The 24,878-nt window shown below is 39.8% G+C and overlaps 1 protein-coding gene across 17 annotated transcripts in view; it reads right to left on the bottom strand.

Annotated features, from left to right (window-relative positions):
• Positions 1 to 24,878, bottom strand: part of NEO1 (neogenin 1) — a 253,000-nt gene that overhangs the window by 23,188 nt on the left and 204,934 nt on the right. For 6 of the 17 annotated variants that reach the window (XR_008954864.2, XM_034939097.3, XM_063596778.1 and 3 more), the window contains exons 15-23: positions 23,167 to 23,277; positions 21,563 to 21,757; positions 15,631 to 15,726; positions 11,799 to 12,022; positions 11,578 to 11,716; positions 9,468 to 9,575; positions 8,028 to 8,222; positions 7,306 to 7,338; positions 3,835 to 3,903 (exon numbers count right to left, since the gene is read on the bottom strand). Coding sequence is in view for 16 of the 17 variants with exons in the window: in XM_034939097.3 (XP_034794988.1) it covers positions 3,835 to 3,903; positions 7,306 to 7,338; positions 8,028 to 8,222; positions 9,468 to 9,575; positions 11,578 to 11,716; positions 11,799 to 12,022; positions 15,631 to 15,726; positions 21,563 to 21,757; positions 23,167 to 23,277 (1,170 nt within the window). In the remaining variant the exon portion in view is untranslated. The remainder of the gene's footprint in view (positions 1 to 3,834; positions 3,904 to 7,305; positions 7,339 to 8,027; positions 8,223 to 9,467; positions 9,576 to 11,577; positions 11,717 to 11,798; positions 12,023 to 15,630; positions 15,727 to 21,562; positions 21,758 to 23,166; positions 23,278 to 24,878) is intronic. The other 11 variants (XM_063596779.1, XM_055098917.2, XM_034939096.2 and 8 more) reach the window with 3 other exon arrangements.

The raw sequence follows: 24,878 nt of genomic DNA, 5'->3' as shown, positions 1-24,878 counted from the left end.
AAAAAGGGATGAGGCTGGAAAAGCTGCAGAGGCTGGACCATTTAGGACCCTGAAGAAAATTCAGATTTTCTTTTCCTTTTCCTATTATTATTTCCCCATTGCTGAAAGGATGAGCTCTAGGCTTTGTAATCTAGCTCTAAGTCTTACTGTCTTCCATTTCTTGAAACATGTTTCTTTGCTTCCCTACTCATTATTTATGTATGCTCATATTATAAAATGTGGCAAATCCCACCACACATGTCTAACCACCATGGATATCTAATCTCTTTCCTTCTAGCTACTCTCTCTCTTAATTTTCTAACAATCAGAGGTGTACAATAATGGGATGAGCTGCCTTGCCAAGTAATGAATCTTTAGTTATTGGAAGTACTTAAGAGGCATCCTGCCAGCGTGGGATGTTGTGGAAGAAGTTCCTACCATCAAAGTATGGCCTGGAATGTGTGTTTAAAAAAAAAAATCTCTTGGCTTGGCACAGTGGTTCACGCCTGTTAATCCCAGCACTTTGGGAGGCCGAGGCGGGTGGATCACGAGGTCAGGAGATCGAGACCATCCTGGCTAACATGGTGAAACCTCGTCTCTAATAAAAAATACAAAAAAATTAGCCGGGCATGGTGGCGGTGCCTGTAGTCCCAGCTACTCAGGAGGCTGAGGCAGCAGAATGGCACGAACCCGGGAGGCGGAGCTTGCAGTGAGCCTAGATCGCGCCATGCACTCCAGCCTGGGCGACAGAGCAAGACTCCGTCTAGGGGGGAAAAAAAATCTCCGGAAGTGGTTCTCCTAACAACCTGGCTTATAAATTTATGTGTTTTTTTTTTTTTTTTGAGTCTCGCTCTGTCGTCCAGGCTGGAGTACAGTGGCACAATCTCTGCTCACTGCAAGCTCCGCCCCTCTGGTTCATGCCATTCTCCTGCCTTAGCCTCCCGAGTAGCTGGGACTACAGGCGCCCGCCACCATGCCCGGCTAATTTTTTTTGTATTTTTAGTAGAGACGGGGTTTCACAGTGTTTGCCAGGATGGTCTCGATCCCCTGACCTCGTGATCTGCCTGCCTCAACCTCCCAAAGTGCTGGGATTACAGGCATGAGCCACTGTGCCCGGCCCAAATTTATGTTCTAATCCAAACTTACACTCATTGTGGGAATCCCTTCCACAACGCCGGATTAACTGACCCTCCAACTTTGCTTCTTTGATTTTACAGACTACATCTAAGTACAGTGCTAAATCTGGGGCTGATTTAGAAGGGATTAAGAGCCTATTCTACATTTGGTTCAATCATTTTTATCTTTCATTTATGAGAAAAAGGTAAGCAGACAGACAACTTAAACTGTACATACTGACCTTCAATAAAACAATGTTTTTATATTTGGGAAAGACCATGGTACTGGGGCCACTAAAATGGACCATACTGTTCATATTAGAGTAGGGCTTTCCATAACACTGTTATTAATAGCAGTGCTGAACTACAGGGTTGGGTACTTGGTAGGGCAGGCATTGCAAATTAGAGGCTGGGGAGCTGAAGTATGGGAGGCAGGCAGAGGTGGAGGTGGTTCTTTCCTGCATTTCACTGACAAATTCTCATTTACTCACATCTGACCTCTTGCGGATGAGCTGGACAAAAGTTTTCTTCTAAGATACAGCAAGAGTGAGCTGCCAAAGAACAGTCCTACCAGGGACAATATATATGCCATTTCTTTATGCCTCATCTGGACTACTATAACAGCTTCCTTTTCTTTTTTTTTGAGACGGAATCTCACTCTGCTGCCCAGGCTGGAGTGCAGTGGTGTGACCTCAGCTCACTGCAACCTCTGCCTCCCGGGTTCAAGTGATTCTTCTGCTTCAGCCTTCTGAGTAGCTGGGATTACACGTGCATACCACCATGCCTGGCCTGTAACAGCTCCCTAACCCCTCTTCCCTGACTTTATACTCTTAGCCCCCAACTTATTCTTCACTGCTATCAGAGTAATAATAGTTGATAATAAAAGATGGATGTCATAGTGTACCAGTGGTGTCAGATATTTCACATGTTATTTGTAGGATAAAGCTCATATTTCTTAGCACTGGTACTTGAGTTTTTGACAGGCTGATTCCAACCTGCATTTTCAACTCAATCTCTACCCTTTCTCTATGCAGTGTGACTCCTGGAGAGAGCAGGCTGTTTTATTAATATATTGCCATGCCTCTGCACATGCTGATATTGCTTCCTGGAATGTCCAATCCCTTTCTTGACATTTAGCAATCTTCTAGCATCCTTGAAGATCCGGGTTAGACAGCACCTCTTCTAGGAAGCTTTCCCTTTATCAGGTAGTTTGTTACTCACTCCTCTTGCTCCCACAGCTTGTCACATAGAGCCTGCATCTTTAAAAACGTGCACGCGGGCCCTGGGCGTGGTGGCTCACGCCTGCAATCCCAGCACTTTGGGACGCCGAGGTGGGCGGATCACCTGAGATCAGGAGATCAAGACTAGTCTGGCCAACATGGTGAAACCCCGTCTCTACTAAAAACACAAAAATTAGCTGGGCGTGGTGGCAGGCGCTTGTAATCCCAGCTACTCGGGAGGCTGAGGCAGGAGACTCCCTTGAACCTGGGAGGTGGAGGCTGCAGTGAACTGAGATCATGCCACTGCACTCCAGCCTGGGTGACAGAGCGAAACTCCATCTCAAAAAAAAAAAAAAAAAAAAAAAAACCAAAACCAAAAAAACAAAAAAACATGCATGCATGAGTGAATACATAAATGAAAGAAAGACAAAGGAGTAATTACCTTCCTCACAGCCTTAAAAATTATACTGTGGACACAATATAAATGTCACATACACATGGAGAAGAAGAAACTCATAAACAGAGTCCTAGAACCTGGAGCACAATTATTTCTGGAAGGATGTTAAGTTTGTCTGGTTCTTTTAATGCTGATTTCATTAAAGTCTGGGCAGTTCCACTTTTGATTTAAATAGATAGCTGGAGATTAAGACATCATCGTATTCCTACAATTAGACTATGAGTTACTAGAGGACAGGTGTTTCTCTCATATGTCTCTCTCTTCCACATGCGAAGAGACAGTTAAGGGTCATTCCTAGTAACTACTTCTGTGGACACTTTCCACTCTAGGTTCCCACGTCTGGTACAGGACCCACTGCTTTTTTAGGCTGAATGTGACAGTGGGAAAAGCACAATCAGAAATGAGAAGCCCTGGGTTTTGGTCCTAGGACTGCCACAATTAGCACGTGGCCCCAGGCACATTACTTCTCCACTTAGTTTCTGAATGTATTAAATGGGAATAACGGTATCTGTTCTCCCTGCTTCACCATGTTGTAAGAATCAATTGTGACTTCATGTGTGAAAGTAGCTTATATATGGTGAAGCTCTGTAAAGACGGGGGTGTCATCATTAAATTAGAAGGCACCAGCTCTCAGGATGGCTAGGAGAGTGGAAGAATTTTCTAGAATTGCTAAACTAAAAACACTGCAGTATGTAGTAGCACTGGAAGAACTTAATGATTCTAAAAGCATTTGTTTGGCTTGTTTTGGATGGTGGCTAATCCCACTAGAGGGTTTATTTTTGAAAGCGAAACTCTAACTCTTTTCTAGAGGCAGTAGGCAACAGGATGAACAAATTGTTTAGGAATTAATCTTAAGTTGGATAACTGGGGAAACAATTTGATTTATGGGTCCTACGACGCATGGGCTTCGAGTAATTTGGCAAACACTTAAATCTAGCAATAAAAGAAAACAGGTTAATATGCTACAACCCACCACACACAAGCTATAAAGGACATTTCAAAAATTTAAGCAAAAGTGCTTCATGTCCATAGTAAGCAAAAAACGCCATGGGAAAGGCTTTACCGCTCATTGGAGGTTTGTAGTCGGATCCTAGGTCTGGCAGCCGGCTTCCTTTCCCTCCAGACCCTGAGGCTAAAGGAGAAGAAATCATGTCAATAATGACCCCACATATTTGGCGTGACAGTCCACTTCATAGCTAGGGAGTGTTTTAAACAAAAAACACAATTTTTAGTCTATTCTGTCCATGAGAAAATAAAGTAGCACATAAATCACGGGAATCTATAGTCTATGTGTGGAAAGCAAACTAAGGTATAGCTTTCTATGTAATGAGGCATCTGAAAGACTGACACGCTTGTCTCACGGCTGTGAGCTGACTGTCACTGCTGTTTAGAAGCTGGGACAGCAGGTGCTATTTCTCTAGCTTAGGAAACAGTTCCCAAAGGACTGCTCAGAGGACTTACAGCAAAAGTAGCTTCTCCTAGAAAAGGAACCAAGGGGACTAATTAGGTTAATGTCTACATTAAAGAACTATACTCTTCCAAGGGACCTGGCTATGTGGATACTAATACCTGACCTAGCAGGTGTTAGTATTGTTTAGATTCTTTTCTCAAATTACAAAGTTGTCCTTCTGAATATAAAGTTACCCTAAGCTAAGCAGGAGCAGGAAGGTAAATGGAAGTTCAAATCAGGTTCTCAGTTCCTGCTCAGTCACCTAAACATTCCAGAGGCTGAAAAAAACAGTCTTCCTCCTAGTTGCTCAAAAAGACACTGTCTCCTAATCCATCATCAGGGAACATACTAAGTGAGGCTGCTGACCTCAGGCCTAGGACCACCCCAGAAGGAGGCCTCAGAAAGTGCAAATATCAGTTTTTTAAAAAATTCTTATACTTGGCCTTGAATTTTGCTCTTCACATTTATAGGAAAAGCTGCTTGGGAAAAGCAAATACGAGGACCTTTTTCCAATAAAGCAAAGGTGTCAATCTAAGGTTTATACCCAGAAAGCAATATCATACTTCTCCTGAAAAAGAGGTCTGAAAGAATTGCAAAGTAAAAGCTGTTTTATGAAGTTAACTATGAGGCTAATATAGCACACTGTTTAATAGACAGACTGCACTTGCATATTACCTCCATCATATACAACTGTTTGACTTTGGGCAAGTTATTTATTCTTTTTGGCCCTCAGTTTTCTCATTGTAACACAGGGATAATAATGGTATCCACTTCACAAAGCTGTTGTGAGGATTAAATGGAAATTTAATACCATAAAATATTTTTAATACTGACTGACACATAGTAGATGTTCCATAAATGTTAACCACTCCTATTACAAGCATAAAAAATCTTCACGAAAGAGTATAATCTTCTCTTTAAAGAGGCAGAGAGCATGAAGCTTCAAAAAACACTTATAAATGAGAGTTATTTCTACAAATAAAGCCTTACTAGAAATGTATAAACTAGGTGTTTCTGCAAAACATTAGAGCTAATGTCAAGTACTTCCATAAATTATCAGGAGATACATATATTCAATGAAATGAAAAAATTAAAATCTGAAGTTTGTGTATGCAGTTCATCTAACAGAATAAATCCAGTGACTAAAACAATGCTATGCTTCCAGAAACTGAAAACCTACCAAAAGAAGGTAACAGGAGTTCCTGGATATCCAAAAGGGCATATTCTAGAATTTACTCACAGTCCCTGGCCCTTTTTCCACTGTCCACACATATTACTTTATCTCCTTACTTCTGATGCCATCATTTCTCCCAAGTGACACACACCATAGATTAAGAGTCCAGTTGTTCTTCATATGCTTTTCACTATGACAAAGTCTAGCTGGTGGAGATGGCTTAGCACCTGCAAGGCTCTTCAGGTTTAAGTGTACTTAGTTGACAGCTAGGCTACATTTAAGCCAAACTATCCAGAGCATTGGATTATGTACCTAATTGTCAAAGAACACACATTGCTAACAAACTGGATGGTTTATATTCCTGTATTTCCCAACATTGTTTCTCTTGAATGTAAACTATGAACAAGAAATTCCAAGGATGAACTGAGCACCAAAAATATCAATGAGTAAAGAATTTTAAATACCAGAGGTGTCATGCAGCTAAGAATTGCACTCTGGCTATGGAATCAAGTGATAAAACAATGAGCCCATTTATATTCTGTGCATATATATATTATGGGTATTTTTATATTCCTGCACTTTCACACAACAGAAAGTATGTTTGCAGTTTCTCCAATGTACAGCAAAAGACTCACTGAATGCAAACACATTTCCAAAGTGTCCTGGAAAACTTCATACCTCAAGTTCTGACTCTTCCTTGCCATTAGCCAAGATCCAAATAACTTGCAATTCTAACAACTACTCTTAAACCAAGAGAGCAATAATTAAATGTACTTTTAATGTTCATTCTCAGTATGGAAAACATACTAGCATTAGCTGACTTCCTAGAGATAAAAATCACAAAATATAGCTATCCCTCCACCATGGCAGTTACAGTGTAAAGACTATTGACAGATGGTTTCAAGAATGGTGACATGGAAGCCCCTGTTTGCTAAGTCCCCATTTCAATTATCCCTATTATTATTATTTATTTACTTTTTTTTGAGACAGGGTCTCACTCTGTCACCTAGGCAGGAGTGCAGTGGTGTGATCACGACTCACTGCAGCCTCCACCTCCCAGGCTCAAACCATCCTCCCATCTCAGCCTCCAGAGTAGCTGGGATTATAGGTGCGCACCACCATGCCCAGCTAACTTTTTTTTTCTATTTTTTGTAGAGAGGGGGTCTCACTTTGTTGCCCAGGCTAGTCTTGAACTCTTGGGCTCAAGTGATCCTCCCACCTTGGCCTCCCAAAGTGCTGGGATTACAGGCCTGAGCCACCGTACGTGGCCTAAGTTTCTATTCCAAATAGTTTTGATCCTCTTTTAATATGATCAGATATATTTAAGGGGAGAAATGAAAAAAGAGCTCTGAATTAAGTTTATGGTAACAGAATAAACAAAGCATTAATTTAGTCACACAGAATCACAACATTTAGTAAAGTAAATTTGTGGATTCTTTGTGGGAAGAGGAAAATAGGGTATTCACTGAATGTGATACAACTTTCCACTTAAAGACACTAATAAAATTCTAGATGCTACAAATATAAACAATTGGTAGGATCAAATATGAACAACTGCTGCAAACATGAACAATTGGTATGATTGGTCTAATCATGACTTAAATGCTTATCGTTGTCACAGAACTTCAATATCTCAGCACAAAGGATGATCTGATCCACACTTAAGACCAATCTCCTACAGCTGCAGGACCAGTTTACTGGTTCAGTTTTCTTCTGCCAGCCTAGTTAGCTTCTACATAAATTCCCCAGCTTTTCAGAACATGGACTCAACTCTACTTTGGCCAATAAATGTGTGGCTTTTAACACATGGTGCTGATTTTTCAGGAAAAAAAAAAAAAGAAACAAAAACCAAAAGCTAATAATAGGTCACAAAAGAAAGGAAAGAAAAGAGAGGCCATCTACTCATTTACCTTGATCATTAGGCATTTTATCAGAGGAGTCCGCTAACAGGCCAAGCACAGGGGAAGAAAAAACAAGAGCAAGGATCACAAGCTTTGAAGATGGGACAGGCAGAACTTTTTAAAGGAAAAAAATTAAAACCCCCACAAACTTCCAGACAAACTGAAACTTGACTTTAGTACTAACAGAAATTAAATTCATACAGGGCTTCCATAATTCCTTAGATTCAGTCCCCAGTTAAATTTTATTAGGCTAGGCTTACTTGGTTCAGTGCTTTATCTTCATTTTCTTATCTAGGGTTTTATTTAAAAGGCCCTTTTTAGTCTCTTTTTCTCTGTAACGTCCACAAATAAGTCTTTCAGGTTAATAGCCTGCCTGAGTTGAACCATCCATCACAAGAACACACTACTCTTTCTCTATATGGGAATCAAAAGAATCACATCTGATCTGACCGGTAAAAACTTTTAGATCACTGCAATTCATCTGCCCCAAATAGCCTGGAGCCAGTGTCCTCTTTTATATGATATGTTTAGGCTGGTAACCCAGGGAGCACTGATTTGGTGGTCAATGAGTAGGTGAGGAATCATTCTGGGATAAATCTTCACATCATGGCTCACAAGCTCATCATTAAGACTTCATATACTATCCACAGACTCTATATGCTCAAGTGATAGTGTCAGCATAGCCCCACTAAAGAGACACACAACAAAACCCTCAGCTTGGGGAGCATTACCTTTAGGTGTTCTGAATTGGACAGCTTCAGACATGGGTCCCATGCCCTTTGAGTTCCGTGCCTGGATTTTGAAGTAGTATGGTGTGTCAAGAGTTAACTCTTGTATCTGGTGAGTCAGTCTGTTTCCCACAACAGGCTCAATAACCCAGTCATGTATCTCTGCATTCACATCTGTACTGTAATATATGATGTAACCTGTCCAAAGGAATTAATGGGAAAAGAAATCTCACTCCTGCTTTTCCTTTTGCCTTCAGTAAATCAATAAGTACCTATTACATCATATGCATATTATAGCATAATATTTGAATAATGTACCCTCAAGGGTCTACAATTAAAATAATGCAGTTTTGAAAACCAGGAATTGCCTGACAGGCTGTTTTAGCTCTTACCGATGTGATCTCCTAGGAACTCCTGGGCAGAGCCACAGTGAACTGTCACCTGATACTTCCACCAGGGGGCACTTAATCCCCACATTGAGAAGGGAAGCGTCACAACCATGAATCTATCTGACCCACAGCAAAAGGGCACTGCGCTGTTGCCGGTTTTAAAAGACAAAGTAAAATGTAATCCAAGTCAAGTAATGATTCATTCTTTCACAAAAGAGGCAAAGTCAAAACCTAAAAAAATGACATAAAGACCAGGATGTACAGAAAGAGATTCCTACTGAAAGCAAGAAGCAGGACAGTGCTAAGAAAAGCTTTCCATTTCCTTAGGCCACCTATTCATACAGAGGAACTTCAGGGCAAACCCCAGTTCCTCAGCACACACCTACATGGGGCAGAGGCGCCAAAGGAAGTAAGAGCAGCTGAACCCCATCAGGCTTCCCTCCCTGATAAGGCTGAGGAAGGCAGAGTGTCCCCTCTACTGTGGAAGGTTTTCCTCTGAAAGTACAAGGAAAAAATTCCAGGTCCCTACAAAGACCTAGGCCAGTTCACACTTTTAACTCTAATTATAAGAGCACAGGTACTTGAAGTAGCAGGTCTCAGGGGGCAGTGAAAAGGAATTAAATATCTAATGGGCTTTTTTGTGTGTGTGTGGCTTCAGGGTACAAGAGCAGAATCTCTGTTTATTGGGTATTACTCTACAGAACCAGGGAGGGGGTATATAATTCTGAAGCTGTCCATCTAGGCGGAGACAGAGAAGAACAGCTTTCCTAAGGAAAATAAATGTCTACAAAGTCCCACTATAGCCAAAGGCTGTCTAGTGCCTCCCATCCCCGACTGCAGTCAGAACCACCAACAGGCAACCCATTTTATGCCGCTATGGGCGACCAGCACAGCCTCACCCCAATTTCAAGGACCATCATGACTCACACCTTCCCATAAAATGACCAAGCCAGCCTTCAGACTCCCACTTCTCCCAGCAACACGGTACTCTCCTGGAATACTCCTGTCAGGCAGGAAGAGGGCACAAAGAAATGCACACTTGATTGCATCTTACCTGTAATTTTGCCATTGGCTTCGGAGGGAGGCTGCCAATTCACAATTATGGTCTTAGGTTTCCCCTCTTTACTCACAACAGTCACATCCTTGGGTGGAGAAGTCGGAACTACAAAATAACAAAATTTTTAATAATTTCTGTCCATTTCAAATTAGTTCACTATTTCTTCAACCTTTTCCACTTGTAAGGCAAAATAAAGGGCACAAGGCAAAAAAGATAAAGCTTCTGGCTTCAAAGAAATCACAGTTTGTCTATCAAAAGTTCCAATCAAAAGAAGAATATTCAGAGTACCAAAGAGGAAATACCATACTATGAAGATACAGAATTGGCATCTTGGCTGGGAGTCAGGGATAAACAGGATAATTAGGTAGGAAAGTCAAGTGGCATTTGTACCAAGTACCTACCGTATACCAGGTAACGTACACATAGTATCTCACTTAGTATTTGCAGAAAATTTGAAAGGTAGTTATCACTATCTCTGCTTTATGGATCAGGACACCAAAAAATTAGAGAAGTTATGTAATTCGTCCAAGATGACTTCTTCCCTGTCACACTGGATTATTTTGTTAGAATACTGTAAATTGTAAAACAGTTTTCTCTCTCATTTATAGTTGGCTCTCCAAACCAAATATAGCTGTCTTTTTTGTTTTTTTTTTTTTGAGATGGAGTCTAGCTCTGTCACCCAGGCTGGAGTGCAGTGGCACAATCTCCGCTCATTGCAACCTCTGCCTCCTGGGTTCAAGTGATTCTCGTGCCTTAGCCTACCAAGTAGCTGGGATTACAGGTGTGCACCACCACATCCAGCTAATTTTTGTATTTTTAGTAGAGATGGGGTTTCGCCATGTTGGCCAGGCTGGTCTCGAACTCTTGGCTTCAGGTGATCTGCCCACCATGGCCTCCCAAAGCACTGGGATTACAGGTGCAAGCCACCACTCCCAGCCCCAAATATAACTTTTAAAAGCCCTATTTCTTCAAAGAATAGATGATTTACAGATTAATATTTTTCACTATGAGTTTATTCTGCAAACATACTGCCAACTATTGAGGTTACAGCTCTAAAGTGAAGCTGTTCATTTATGCAACAGGACAATATGTTTCCTGTGTTTCCATGTGATAGCTGAAAACTTTTAACACACTAGTAGGAAAATGAGCAAATTAAGTACATCCTTAAATTTACTCAACTCTTCCTAAAATACTAGAATTCTCTTAGGATAAAATGTAAGGAAGCCTGGTGAAATGCAAATATCCTAAGGGAAAACACAATCTCATTTGTTATCTAATGGGTTGGGATTGAAGTAAAACATTTTCTTAAAATGGTTGGCAAAGAAAGCAAACTCAAGGTCTATTTAAACTTTGATGCACTGTATTTCTAACTCTTCAAATCCCACCCTTTTTTCTGTACAAAGTCCAATGAACTGTGCAGAAGACAAAAAGACACTGAGGCCAAGCCCAGTTTGTGGAGAATTTATAACTCCATTATTCATATAGGAGAGAAATAGGAGGCCAAAATAGACAGAGATTTGAAATGGTTATGCATATCCCTAGACTAGGAAAGCCCAGGGGGTAGCAGAAAGGCATGTCTAAAAGTCAGCAAAAACCAAACAGAATCTCAAACCCAGATAGCCTGTTCTCTCTTTAATTTGCTTAGTCATCTTTTCCCTCTCGTGTCCACTTACAAAGACCTTAAGGATTATTTCAGTGGAAGATTTTATAAGACGCTAATTTGCTTGCAAGCAAACTGCAGAGGCGGCTTTGGGGTCACCTAGCAAAGTGTTCAGGCTCCAAGCAAGCACGGCATTGGAACTGCCTGGTCAAGGGCAGGTCACTTCATCTTTTCTATCTCAGTTTACCAGTAAAGCAGGATTAATGGCAATAATCCCTTACATCTACCCAGTGCTTTGTAATTTATCATGTTTTCCCTGTAGTATCCTCTTATTTGCTAATGTTCTTGTTCAGTAATTAAAAACACACAACTTGTCAGCTGAAATAGCAAACACTGAATTCCAAATGTAGTTGCTCACTGTGTTTTGTAAATATGTCAATTCATGCACTCAATTCTTTCCTTGGGAAGTAAAAGCAGCCATGTGACATGGCTTCTGACAACACATACCTAATTCAAAGGTGGTCCCATGGGCTGTCATACTCCATGTGCTTGATCTTCGACCTTTGGTCACCATCACAGAGAATTCATAGAGTGTATTCGGCTTTAAACCAGTCACCAAATAACTCAAAGTGGTTGCATTTGCATTCTGAAAAAAACATGAATTGAGACTTTAAAATTTGAAAGTATCAATGATTAGCTTTTTTCAGCCAGGGCAAATGTGTCAGTACCTTGTACTTGGTGTTTGCTGGGATGTTGGTTTTCCATCGGACGGTGTAGTATCGGGAGTCTGTAATCTTCTGGTGCTTGGGCAGCGAGTTGTCTGCCCACGTAATCCTTATGGTGTCATGACTCAGAATGGAAGCCTGAACTCCCACTGGTGGCATCATGGGAGTGGGATCTGGCACTGGAGTGTATGGAGCATTAATAACAAATAAATCAACTTCAGAAGTGTCTGAGCAGAAAATAATTTAAAAAGGGAAGTGGCATTTTAATGTAAACAAAAATAAAATAAAAGGGAAATGCAGGGTAATATAATGGAATGAAAGGTGAGAAATGGAGAAAAAGAAAGAAAATTCGGAGTTAATAGATAACCACCATTCATTTAAAAGACTATTTCCACTTGTGTTCTTTCAGGAAAAAATTACAGAAAAATGTTAAGAGAAGCAGTAATAAACTATATTCTCTACTGCATTGTATAGGCATATTAAAATGTTATAATCCAGTGATTATATTAATGTATTTGTGCTTGAATTTTCTTAAAATAACTTGAAAATTCTACCTCCTGTTCAAAAAGGCTCATGAGGCCAGGTGCAGCGGCTCATGCCTGTAATCCCAGCACTATGGGAGGCAGAGGCGGGCAGATCACCTGAGGTCAGGAGTTCAAGACCAGCCTAGCCAATATGGTGAAACCCTGTCTCTACTAAAAATACAAAAATTAGCTGGGCATGGTGGCAGGTGCCTGGGGTCCCAGCTACTCGGGAGGCTGAGGCATGAGAATCGCTTGGATCTGGGAGATGGAGGTTGCGGTGAGCTGAGATTGCACCACTGTACTCCAGCCTGGGTGACAGAGCAAGACTCTGTCTCAGAAAACAAAAAAACCCCAAAACCAAAAAGGCTCACGAAGACAAAAACTGCTTTTAGAATCAGGGGTACAATTTCTAAACAAGCAATACAAACCTCATGGTTTGAGATTTCAGTGAATGTGGCTGAATTTTTGGGACAAGAGTTATCTGTGCATATCACTATTCATGTAAGGGTCCAACTCTCAAACCTGAGTCTTGAATGTCAGCCATGGGTATTGAGGGTATCTGATACCCACAAAGGGTCAAGTTCAGACCTCCTGATGTCCTGGGTCTAATGGCAGTACAGTGACATAGCTGACACCCAAATAAAGCAAAAGGAACTCAAGGGTGTACTCTTCCTTCAGGAAAGGTAAGCTGACACCATGCTGGACTATCTATCATAGTTTCTTCCACAGAGTCAGAGAACAACCCAGTGATGAATTCCCATCAGTTAAGGGAAATGCCATGGTTATCACAGTTCCAAGTAACAAACTTCACAAACTTTAGAAATCAGAGTACTGTACAGTACTTATTTGATGGAAAGTCTATACTCATGGAGCTGTCCTGTGCCATACACAACAGACACCTTCTCTGAGGCCAGAATGAGCACAAAAGCACCATGCACCATAGGCCCAGAGCAATACAGCAGAATCCATACAGGCTTTCCCAATTCATGCTTAGGTTTTCTAAGTTTACACATACTGATTTAAGTTCACAGTTTACAATGGGTTTCTCACATAGTCATGGTGACTAGCCCTTATTACTCAAAATGTGGAATGGCATGGACCTTGTTTATGAATAATTGCTAAGCTAAAGTAATAGTCTCCATTTGTGTATTTCCTGCACAATGAGGACTAAAAATAAGAGGAGCAGCATACATTATATAACCAAGAGCTTTGTTCAAAGTTTGGCAGGACACATACCAATTAGTTACAGAAAATGCACCTTCAGGTGTAGAAGTCATTAGAATTCTTGTAGAAATTTTTTTTCTTATATGTAGCAACCCTTAGAAAACATATCTAGATTACATGACTTAGGAACATTTTCTTGTGTATTTCTAGCTAGTAGGCTATATTTTTAAGCCACATAAAAGGAAGTAATGTCAAATTTGTTTTTTACTATTATAGCCTGATTTTAGAAAGTAGCAGACCACTTATTTAAATACTCTTTTTCACTTAATTTTTGCTCCTTTTTTGTAATACTAAAGCTATTTCTAAAAGAAATGATAAACTGTAAGCATATAGAAGACAGAACAGAACTACCAAACATGTAGTAGTCTTAAATAGAAGCTTAAAAAAAAGGACAGAGAATATTAGGCCCCCTGATGTTCTGGGTCTAATGGCAGTAGAGTGACATAGCTCACACCCAAATAAAGCAAAAGGAACTCAAGGATGTACTCTTCCTTCAGGAAAGGTAAGCCTTCCTTAAGAATGTTACCAAATCTGCACAATTATGCAACATATCCAGCAGATATCACTGGAAAATAAAGAATCAAAATTTTGGGAAATAAATGAAAAAGAACATTTCCGAAAATAAATTCTTTGGTTTCCAGTGCCCTTTTAAAAAATTTATAACTCTAAGCAAAGACTTGGAACCAACCCAAATGTCCAACAATGATAGACTGGATTAAGAAAATGTGGCACATATACACCATGGAATGCTATGCAGCCATAAAAAATGATGAGTTCATGTCCTTTGTAGGGACATGGATGAAGCTGGAAACCATCATTCTCAGCAAACTATCGCAAGGACAAAAAACCAAACACCGCATGTTCTCACTCATAGGTGGGAGCTGAACAATGAGAACACTTGGACACAGGAAGGGGAACATCACACACTGGGGCCTGTTGTGGGGTGGGGGGAGGGGGAGGGATAGCATTAGGAGATATACCTAATGTTAAATGAAGAGTTAATGGGTGCAGCACACCAACATGGCACATGTATACATATGTAACAAACCTGCATGTTGTGCATATGTACCCTAAAACTTAAAGTATAATAAAAAAAAGAAAAAAATTTATAACTCTAACATATTTACTTCAATAAACTTTCTCTTTCAGATCTAAATTAGATGTCTTATATATCTACAGAAAAATTTACATGACATGTATATTACTTTATTTTAGAGATTTTTGTTTGTTTTGTTTTTTGAGACAATCTCTCTCTGTTGCCTAGCCTGGAGTGCAGTGGCACGATCTTGGCTCATTGCAAGCTCTGCTTCCTGAGTTCATGCCATTCTCCTTCCTCAGCCTTCCGAGTTGCTGGGACTACAGGCGCCCAGCACCATGCCTGGCTAATTTTTTGTGTTTTTAGTAGAGATAGGGTTTCACTGTGTTAGCCAGGATGGTCTCGATCTCCTGACCTCGGGGTCTGCCTGCCTTGGCCTCCCAAACTTCTGGGATTACAGGCATGAACCACTGCACCCGGCCTTTAGAGATATTTTAACTAGATAATTCAAAGAAAAACAATGAATATTTGGTCTCGTTTGTAATAAATGTATAACTGATCAAATGGATAGTACCTCTGACCTTATACTCAAGCTTACAAAAGGCACATAGAAAAACACTTTCCTAACCAACTCAGGTGGCTAGTAACCAAATGATGTTGGGTTCACGAATCACATGCATTTATTGCCACCGTCAGTAACCTACATTTTTTGTTTTTGACTCACTTTAGTTTCAACTCACATGCCCAAAAGACGGAAAATCACTTTTAATTATCTAAAAACTCTGCTTTCCACATCCTAACAGATTAAAAACATGTGTATATATCTACACAAAATGGCTTATGTGGCAGAATTAGAATCTTCCAAAAAAAAAAGCAAAACAGAAATTAACAGAACTTTCCATGCTGAAAGCCCACTTTCCCATTTGAAGTCAGCACCCGAAACTGCCATATGCTTTTTCTTCCCTAACACCTATGGGATAGGCCTCATGCCAATATTCTGCCTAAGCTGCAGGGAAAAGTGCTGGAGACTAGGAAAGATAGGATACCTTACCTGTGTGAGGCCTGGTCACAGCACTCTCATACAGGGGGATGCCTTCACCCACGTTATTAAATGCTTTCAGGGTAATCACATAGTGAGAGCTGGGATCTGAAAAAAAGAAACACACATTAAAAAAATGCTCACTACAGAATTTTAAAAATTCAAGGGTGGCTGTGCATAATCTTAACCACAGAAGAATTCAAGAAAGACAACTTTAAAATTTTTTATGGGGGATTATTTCAGGGTGTGGGGAGATAGGGAGATGGAAGTACACACAGTACAGAAAAACTGGCTGGGACCAACTTCCCGGATTTAGTCTCAGTAGAGGAGGTGGGCTGTGTTTGAATTCCCTCTTGGTCTCTGCTATGGTTTAGTGATGTTCAGGGTATGGTGTAGGGCTTGGCTGAGAATGAAGAGATAAGATTTAATGTGCTGAAGCCTATAGATGGAGCTTGGAATTAAACAAACCCCTTTCATTCCTGGAAGGACAGCGATGGGAACAGACAAGGTAGAGAAGAAGGAGATAAACTGTTAAGTCAGTTAAGTGCTCAGTGTCCTTGACTCTCCAAGTGGCCTCCAAATCCAGAAATGGCCAAACCTCACCTAGCCATCATGCCTCATGAGCCATGCCTCATGTGGCTCAAAAGCTTAAAACAGCTGCTTTTCTTGGCGGCCCACCCACTCCCTAGATTGCCACTAGAGGGCAACAAATAGAGGCACCTGGTCTTCCTGTGTCAGAACTAACAACAAATGGAATCAGTAAGACTTACTTCGTGACTGGCAAGGAAAAAGTGCTTTGGGCAACACAGTAGATGGTAGTGTCATTCACTGAGATTGGGAAAAGGGGCAAGAGCAACCATGATATACATGTGCAAGGCTTGATTCTAGGTCCTCTTCTATTCCCACTCTTCGCTCTCACCCTATGCACTTTCATTCATTTCCTTAGCTCTGATTAGCATGTATGTGTCATCAATTACAAATACAGATCTCTAGTCTGGATCTTTCTTATGAGCACCAGACCTTTACGTTCAATTGTCTGTTTGGCATTTCCTCTTGGGTGTCTCAAATCTCTCCCTTCCCACCCTGCCTCTAGCTTCAGATCAGCTCCAGTGTCCCCTGGTTTAGTAAATGACACTACCACCAACCCTGCTGCTCAAGCCAGAAACCTGAGAGTTATTAAGACCTCCTTTTCCCTCATCCCCTCCAGACAATCAAGTTTTGTTGAATCTACTACTTGTCTTCTCCCACCACTCTTTGCCTAGTTCTCTGTGCTCCATCATTACCGGCCACTTTTCAGTTCACTGAGCACTACGTTCTCTCCAACACGGGGCCTTCTCGCTTGCAGCTGCTCCCTATGCTGGGGTCACATCCCACTCTTCCTGTTTACCTAGGTAAGCACCTATTCATCTGAAAGGGCTCATTCCACACTGGACTAGCCTCTCTAGTTACACAGCCCATTTCTCTCCCTCAGCACTGTGAACAATTTCAATTATTTTTGAATTGTATTATTTCTAATAATTGTGAGAACGTCTGTCTCATTCTCTGCTCTATCTCTAGCACAGTGTCTGGGATATTGTAAGTGTTTATTAAATATTTGCTGATTGATCAACAGGTTTGAGGGAGAAGGCATTAACTTTAATTTTGGGCCAGATGGAATATGAGATATATCCAGGTGCTGATACCCAGTAGGCAGATGTTTATATGGATCTGAAGGTCAGGGGAGAGTTCCAGGATGATGAATAGATGAACTGCTAACTGCATTTCTCCACCTCTCACTTGCTTCTTTTACTCAACATCATATGCATCTTAGATCTATCTAGGTCAATAATTATAGCTCAAGCTTATTTTACTTTATGCTGCATTAATTTTTTTGCTACTCTGCAATGTGCACTCCATTTTCTAATAAATTCTATCTGCTTACTCTCTTCTGCACATGCAGCACTCCTCTCATCTCTCTGTTTCAAACGCTATTTCGTTTCTATCTTTCAAGCTCAGGGGTTTCTTCCCTGACTGCTCTACTGTGTCTTGCTAGCTCTCCCTTCTCTGAACAAAATTCACTTCAACTCACTTCACTGTTTCTTGTGTTTTCTTTTTGTTCTGTTAGACTGAAAGCACCTGAAGATCAAGGACCGTGTCCTGTCAATACTGCAAAGGAGTTTCACATCAGTAGTTGCATAAAGGAAACAGTATGAAGCTGGTCACTACAGGGACATTTTTTTTTTTTTCTTTTCAGACAAGGTCTTGCTCTGTCACCCAGCTGGAGTACAGTGGTATAATCAGGACTCACTGCAGCCTTGACCTCTAGGGATCAAGTGATCCTCCTATCTCAGCCTCCCAAGTAGCTGGGACTAGAAGCACACGCCACCATGCCGGGCTAATTTTTTAAATTTTTTGTAGAGATGAGGTCGCAATATGTTGCCCAAGTTGGTCTTGAACGTCTGGGCTCAAGCGATCCTCCTGCCTTAGCCTCCCAAAGTGCTGGGATTAGAGGTGTGAGCCACTGTGCCTGGCCAGACATCTTTATTCTACCAGCAAAGCTTTCCTTTTGCTAACAATTGTCTTAAAAGATGTTCACGTGGGGATACATTTCCTAGGTTAACTGTACTGTTTCTTCCTTGTAAGGAAAAAGATAAAGGTTACTTTTTTTTTTGAATATTTAAATCCCAGCTTATTTTTTAACAGAAAGGATGAATATAACTCTTCTGTTAGGCACTTGAAGTTGTTCTTAGAAAAGATGTTTACAAAGAAACGATCTGAATGAAAATTTGGTCAGGGCAGATTTTAATTTTAGAAACAAGTGTTTCAAAAAAGATCTATAATGATAATCCAATTTGGAAAAGTAATTATACCTAACAAAATAAATTATTTATTATAAAATATAAATATTTCTCAAATTCTTTTGCTTTTAAAATCAACGAGGCCGGGCGCAGTGGCTCACGCCTGTAATCCCAGCACTTTGGAAGGCTGAGGTGGGTAGATCATCTGAGGTCAGGAGTTTCAGACCAGCCTGGGGCAACATGGTGAAACCCCATCTCTACCAAAAATACAAAAATTAGCTGGGCATGGTGGCGCAAGCCTGTAATCCCAGCTACTCAGGAGGTTGAGGCAGGAGAATCATTTGAACCCAGGAGGTGGAGGTTGCAGTGAGCTGAGATCGTGCCACTGCTCTCCAGCCTGGGCAACAGAGTGAGATGCTGTCTCAAAAAAAAAAAAAAAAAAGTCAACTATGAGGTATAATTAGCATATAATAAAATGTATCCATTTAACTGTACATTTAGAGTTTTGACAAATATATATACCTTGCATCATAACCACCAAAATCAAGATACAGAACATTTCCAATACTCCGAGAAGCTCCCTGGTGCCCTTGTAGTTGATTCCTAACACCCCTGGTTCCAGGCAACCACTGATCTTGCTTTGTCACTATAGATAAATTCTGCCTATTTTGTAATTCACAAAATATAACGGTGTTTGACGTCTTTGCTCAGCATGTTTGTGAGATTAATTTCTGTTGTGTCTTGATAGCCTATTAATTGCTGAGTAGTACTCCATGGATATATCACGATTTATCACTTACCTGTTGATGAAAATTTGTTATTTCCCCTTGTTCATAAAGTTACTATGAACATTGTATATAAGCTTTTACACAGACATGTATTTTTATTTCTTTTAATTATCTACGTGTGGGATTACTGGGTTATAACTTTACAAGAAACCTCTAAACTGTTTTCCAAAGTGGTTGTACTGTCAAACATTCCCACCAGCTAGTATGAGCATTCCAGTTCTGTATCCTTGTTGATATTTGTTATTGCCAGTCTACTAACGTTTAGCAATTCTAGTGGGTGTGCAATAGTATTTCACTGTGGGTTTAATTTGCATTTTCTGGTGATTAATGTTGCCGAGCATCTTTTCATATGGTTATTGTCCACTCATATATTTTCTTTGGTATAGTGTCTGTTCAAATCTCCTGCCCACTTTTTATTGGGTTACCTTCTTATTATTGAGTTGTAAGAGTTTTTATATATTTTGGACTCAAATTCTTTGTCAGATATTTAAATGGTGGGTATTTTCTCCAAGTCTGTGGCTTGCCTTTTCATTTTATTGGTATGTTTCTAAGAGTAGAAGTTTTAAAATTTTGATGAAATCCAATTTATCAATTTTTAAATTTTACGATTTGTGCTGTTTTACAACCTAAGAGGTCCTTGCCTATCCCAAAGTCATAAAGATTTTTTCCTACACTTTCTTCTAGAATTGTTGTCCCAAAGTCATTGGGTCATTTGCATTTAGGTCTGTTTTTGCATATAGCGTAAGACAAGGGTTAAAGTTCCTTTTCTTTCTCATATGGATATCCAGGTATTCCCACACCTTTTGATAAAAAGACTGTCTTCTCCCCACTAAATTATCTAAGCAGCTTTTCCAAAAACCAACTGACTATATACATATGGATCTATTTCTGGACTCTATTCTGTTCCATTGATGTATAACATCTACCTTTATAATACCACCACTATGTCTCAATTATAAGAAGACATGAAATCAGCTAGTATGGGTCTTCTAATTTTATTCTTTAAAAAAATTGGCTATTCTAGTTCCTTTGATTTTTCATAAAAATTATTAGTATCAGCTTATCAATTTCTACAAAAAAGCCTATTGCGACTTTTCTTGGACTGCACTGGGGAGAATTGTCACCTTAGTAATATCACGGCTTCCAACCAGTGAACATGGTATCTTAAGTATTCTTTAATTTCTCTCAGTAACAATTTTCTATTTTCAGTGCACAGATATTACACACATTTTATAAGTCTGCTCCTATGTACTTCCTATTTTTTGATGCTATTCTAAGTGGTATTGTTATTTTAATTCCAATTTCCAACTGCTTATTATTAGTATATGGAGATACAACTGTTTTTGTATATTCACTTTGTATCTTGTGGCCTTGCTAAATTCACTTATAGTTTTAGTGACCTTTTTGTAGATTCCTTAGGATTTTCTACCCCAGTTACAACGAACAGATATAGTGACCAGATATTGGTTTCCAAAATCATTTTACTGTTTTTGTATATTCACTTTGTATCTTGTGGCCCTTTTGTAGATTCCTTAGGATTTTCTACCCTAGTTACAATGAATAGATATAGTGCCCAGATATTGGTTTCCAAAATCATTTTTCATAAAATAAATCAGGGTTCCTTAGAGAAATGGCTGGTTCCAGGGCTGAGGCTAGCGAAATACTAGATGAGCCAGGAACATCTTACTATGTTGTCAAAAAGGAAGAAAGTGCTCAAAGAAAGATGGAAGATGTCAAATGGACACAGGAACCAGTTATAAAGAGATTCCCATTGGCCATTCTCTTCATAGGGGTGAAAGAAAGTTCTTCCTTATCATAGGATGTTAACACGTGTAGAGGAAATATGGAATTAGAAAATCACCACTGGGGAAACACCATTCTAATAACTGTTACTACAGATGCTGAAACTAGGGAGTGAAAGTGTAATGGGAAACAAGATGTTTATAAAGACTCAAAGTATCTCATCCACAAGATACTTTTAATTACCAAGGAAAAAAATAACAATTTTATAGCAGGAAAATGTGGCAGATACCATTTTAGCCAACTGATTAAAGTTAACATCATTATCAATATAGGCTGTAATGTGCCTCCTGATATGATGCACTGACAGAAACCCAGCACTTCTACCCTATTCCTTCCAAAAATACAAAACCTGAATGTAATGAAGAAATATTAAGCCAAGTCTAAATTGAGGGGCATTCTGCAAAATATAGCTGTAAATGTGGTTAAATGTTAACATTTGGGGAATTCAGGTGAATAACATGCAGAAATTACTTGTACTATTTTTGCAATTTTCTTGTAAAAATAAAAATATTACATAAAAGGTTAAAAAGAAAGGAATCTCCCACACAATTAACTTTCTCTACTTAGCAAACATACCCAGATTTTCAATGGTGTAATAGCGCTGTTTATAGTCCACTTTGATGGTCTGGGCATGAGGGCTGCCAATGCCATAACCGATGGCGTAACCTCTGACCACAATGTTCTGATTCTCTGGAGGAGTCCAGCTCACTACGATGCTAGTGACGAGCGGGCGTACGTGAAGAGAGCTAGGCACTTCAGGAACACGAGTTTCTGGGAAGGAAAAGTGGAAAAGCAAGATGAGATATACTGTCCTTTAAAATATCTCACCATCCTTGGGGAATGGTGTTTAGCCTCCTACCACACTGTTTGGGGCTAAGTTTTTTACATTATGCCCAAGAGTTCAAAGAGAATCTGTATGTATAGTGAAATACAGCCCATGATTTTACTGCATTCTAAGAAAAAAAAAAAAAAAAAAAGACCTGAACAGCTTTAACAAGACACTGCAATATTAATTTGGAAGCGAAACCAAAGAGATACAAGAACCTCTTCTGCCCCAATGGAGAAAATTAAATTGCCTTTCAATAGTTACCATCTCTCTTGGTCCCACATCCATTCCCAAACTCTACCAGGTGGAATGAGAAAGGCATAAACTGAGTAGTTGGAAGCCTGTTGTTAACAGGTGTTTAAGCATCACATTATAGCAATAGCACCAATTATTTACTCCCCTAAGTAGTATGGTGAGTCAGAAAACATGAAATTTTGGAGCCACAGTTGATTCAATTGGTGAGAGACTAAGAGGCTTACAAAGGAGGAAATTTACATGCTCTTTCACATACACTGCTTTCAGGGCATAAGTTACTACCTTAATTTAAAAATTAGTAAACTGAGGCCAGGTATGGTGGCTCATGTCTCTTGTCCCAGCACTTTGCAAGGCCAAGGAGAAAGAATCACCTGAGCCCAGGAGTTCAAGACCAGCTTGGGCAACATAGTGAGACCCTGTCTCTAAAAAAAAATAGCTAAGTGTGTTGGCACACACCTGTGGTCCCAGCTACTCAGGAGGCTGAGGTGGGAGGATCGTGCTTAAGCATGGGAGGTCGAGGCTGCAGTGAACCATGACTGCACTCCAGACTGGGTGAGAGTGTGAGATCCCTTTTCAGAAAAAAAAAAAAAAAAAAAAAAAAAAAATTAGTAAAATGAGACTCAGAACAAGAACTCAGGTCTTTTGCCTCCCAAGTCCAGCACCTATCACTGATAAAGGTGCTACCTATACACACCCATTTGGGAGTACTCACTGAATAAACATGTGAGAAAAAGGGCAAGGTGTCCAGGACTAAAAGAAAAGGGAAACTGCAGTTGAAATAAAGGCATGATTTATGTGGCTCAGCCTTAAATTTTAGATCATCCATCTACTTAATGGCCTTGATAAAAAAAAAATCCAACTTATAGCACATACACATTTTTATTTGCTCTAGTTCTGCTTGAAAGGACAGTTCTCTACAAGGCACTGCAAAAAAATCCATTCCAGCAGCCTCGATGCAATACAGGAACAACAGCAGCGTGATGCACTAAAGTTCACAGACTTGAGCCATATCCACCCCAAGTCTGTGGCTTTCCAGTTTGACTCATTTGACTACAGCTAGTATCTATTGTGTGCCAGTCTTGCCAATTGTTATTCTTACCATCTAGGTCACTTTCAAAAGTTTCAGCAGACAGCCAGTCAGTTGCCGGGCCTGTACCATTGATTGTTAGAGCAGCCACTCGGAAATTATACTCAGTCCCCCGATCAAGACCTGAGACCAAATGACAAAGAAGACAACTGAAACAAGAGCTTTGGAAAAACAAAAGATTAACAATCCCTCATTAAGACAAACATCTCAGTCACCAACTCAGTATATAGCTTGGCAAAGTTTCAGTTTAAGTTAATACAGTGTAGGCAAAATGCAAATACAACACAGAGTAGCTTCCATCTCCAAATAAAGCAAAGGCTGAAGCCCACACAATCTAAGAGGAAAACAGAAATGACTGAAGCTCCCAGGAGATTACAGACTTTTGTTTAAGAGCTTGAAGGCACCTCAGAGATCATTTAATGCAATCCCTTTATTGTGTTACAAAGAAAGCTAAGGCCAAAAGAGGCCAAGAACAATGAAAGAGTTATAAAAAAGGAACAAAGGTATCTGGTCTTAGAAGGCACCAAAACCTAGGAAAGAATGCAAAGATGTAACTCCTATTGAGTTACCTCTGTTCTCTGAGCCACCTCATAATCATGGCAGAAAAATTTTAAGCACCAAATACGGTCTCAAAATCTATTCCTTAACAACCAATTGCTCATATATTATTAGTAAGTAAAAGTGGGAAATGACCCAAACCTTTCTGTTATGCAACTTTTAATTTACTACCAGCTAATAAAGTACATGACTTACCAATGTATCAAACGCAACAAAGATGCACATAGAAAAGTCTATTCTACAAACCAGGGCAACAGTACTGAGAACATAACTTGGCCAGGACATGAGAAAAGCCCTGGTTTGGTTAGCTAATCCTGTCCTGTGGTAGGGGAGAAGAGTTGGTAGGCCCATCCTGACATCTGTGTGCCCCACAAAGCAAGGAGCAAGACAAAAGGCAGGAGCAAAATGCCTGGGCCCAAGTCAGTTTATCTCCTTGTCTCCCCACACAATGAACCAGAAAGTACTAGAGTGTTTGTTGACAGATAATAATCTGGATTACTAGCAAACACTACTCAATGAAGATCTTGAAAGAATCCAACCAATCATTCCCTGTCCTTTGGGGACAATTGGGATGTAAGAGAGAGCAAGCAAAAATGAGGTACTATGCAAAGAGGCTGAGTTCCTCTCCCTCTAAGTACCCTATAGAGTTTATAGACTACAAATAAGGTATACAATACATATCATAAAGATATGGCAAGATCTGTTTAGTGCTATAACAATAATTACTTCTGCTTCAAATTTAATCATATAATGTGTTGTTGGTAAAGGATCTTGGTGATCCATACTGCTCCCTAATACTTATCAGGCTTCAAGTTAATGCTTTAAGAGTGCAAGCATCTCCATTTTTGTTCAACGTTGTATACTCAGTGCCAGAACATGCCAACAAAAGTTCAATGAAATCTATTAAATGAATAAATCCAGATATGATTTTAAAATGTAGGAATTTTCTTAATATAAAGCCATTTTTACCACAAAAATTCTATTTTGCTTACACATCAAATGTTTCATTGAGAAAATGAATAATCTCCTCATGGGCAAGGACTATACTCTTTTTTTTTTTTTTAACAGCAACAAGAATGATGCCTAGTATATAATAAATACAACCAAATATTCAAAATGAAAAGCCTTACAAATGGCAAATGTTATTTATCTGAATGTAGAGTAAA

The sequence above is a fragment of the Pan paniscus genome, chromosome 16 (assembly GCF_029289425.2).
Source record: "Pan paniscus chromosome 16, NHGRI_mPanPan1-v2.0_pri, whole genome shotgun sequence".
NCBI classification, from domain to species: domain Eukaryota; kingdom Metazoa; phylum Chordata; class Mammalia; order Primates; family Hominidae; genus Pan; species Pan paniscus.
The sequence above is the reverse complement of the archived record's forward strand: the minus strand, read 5'-3'. Positions and strand labels throughout refer to the sequence as shown.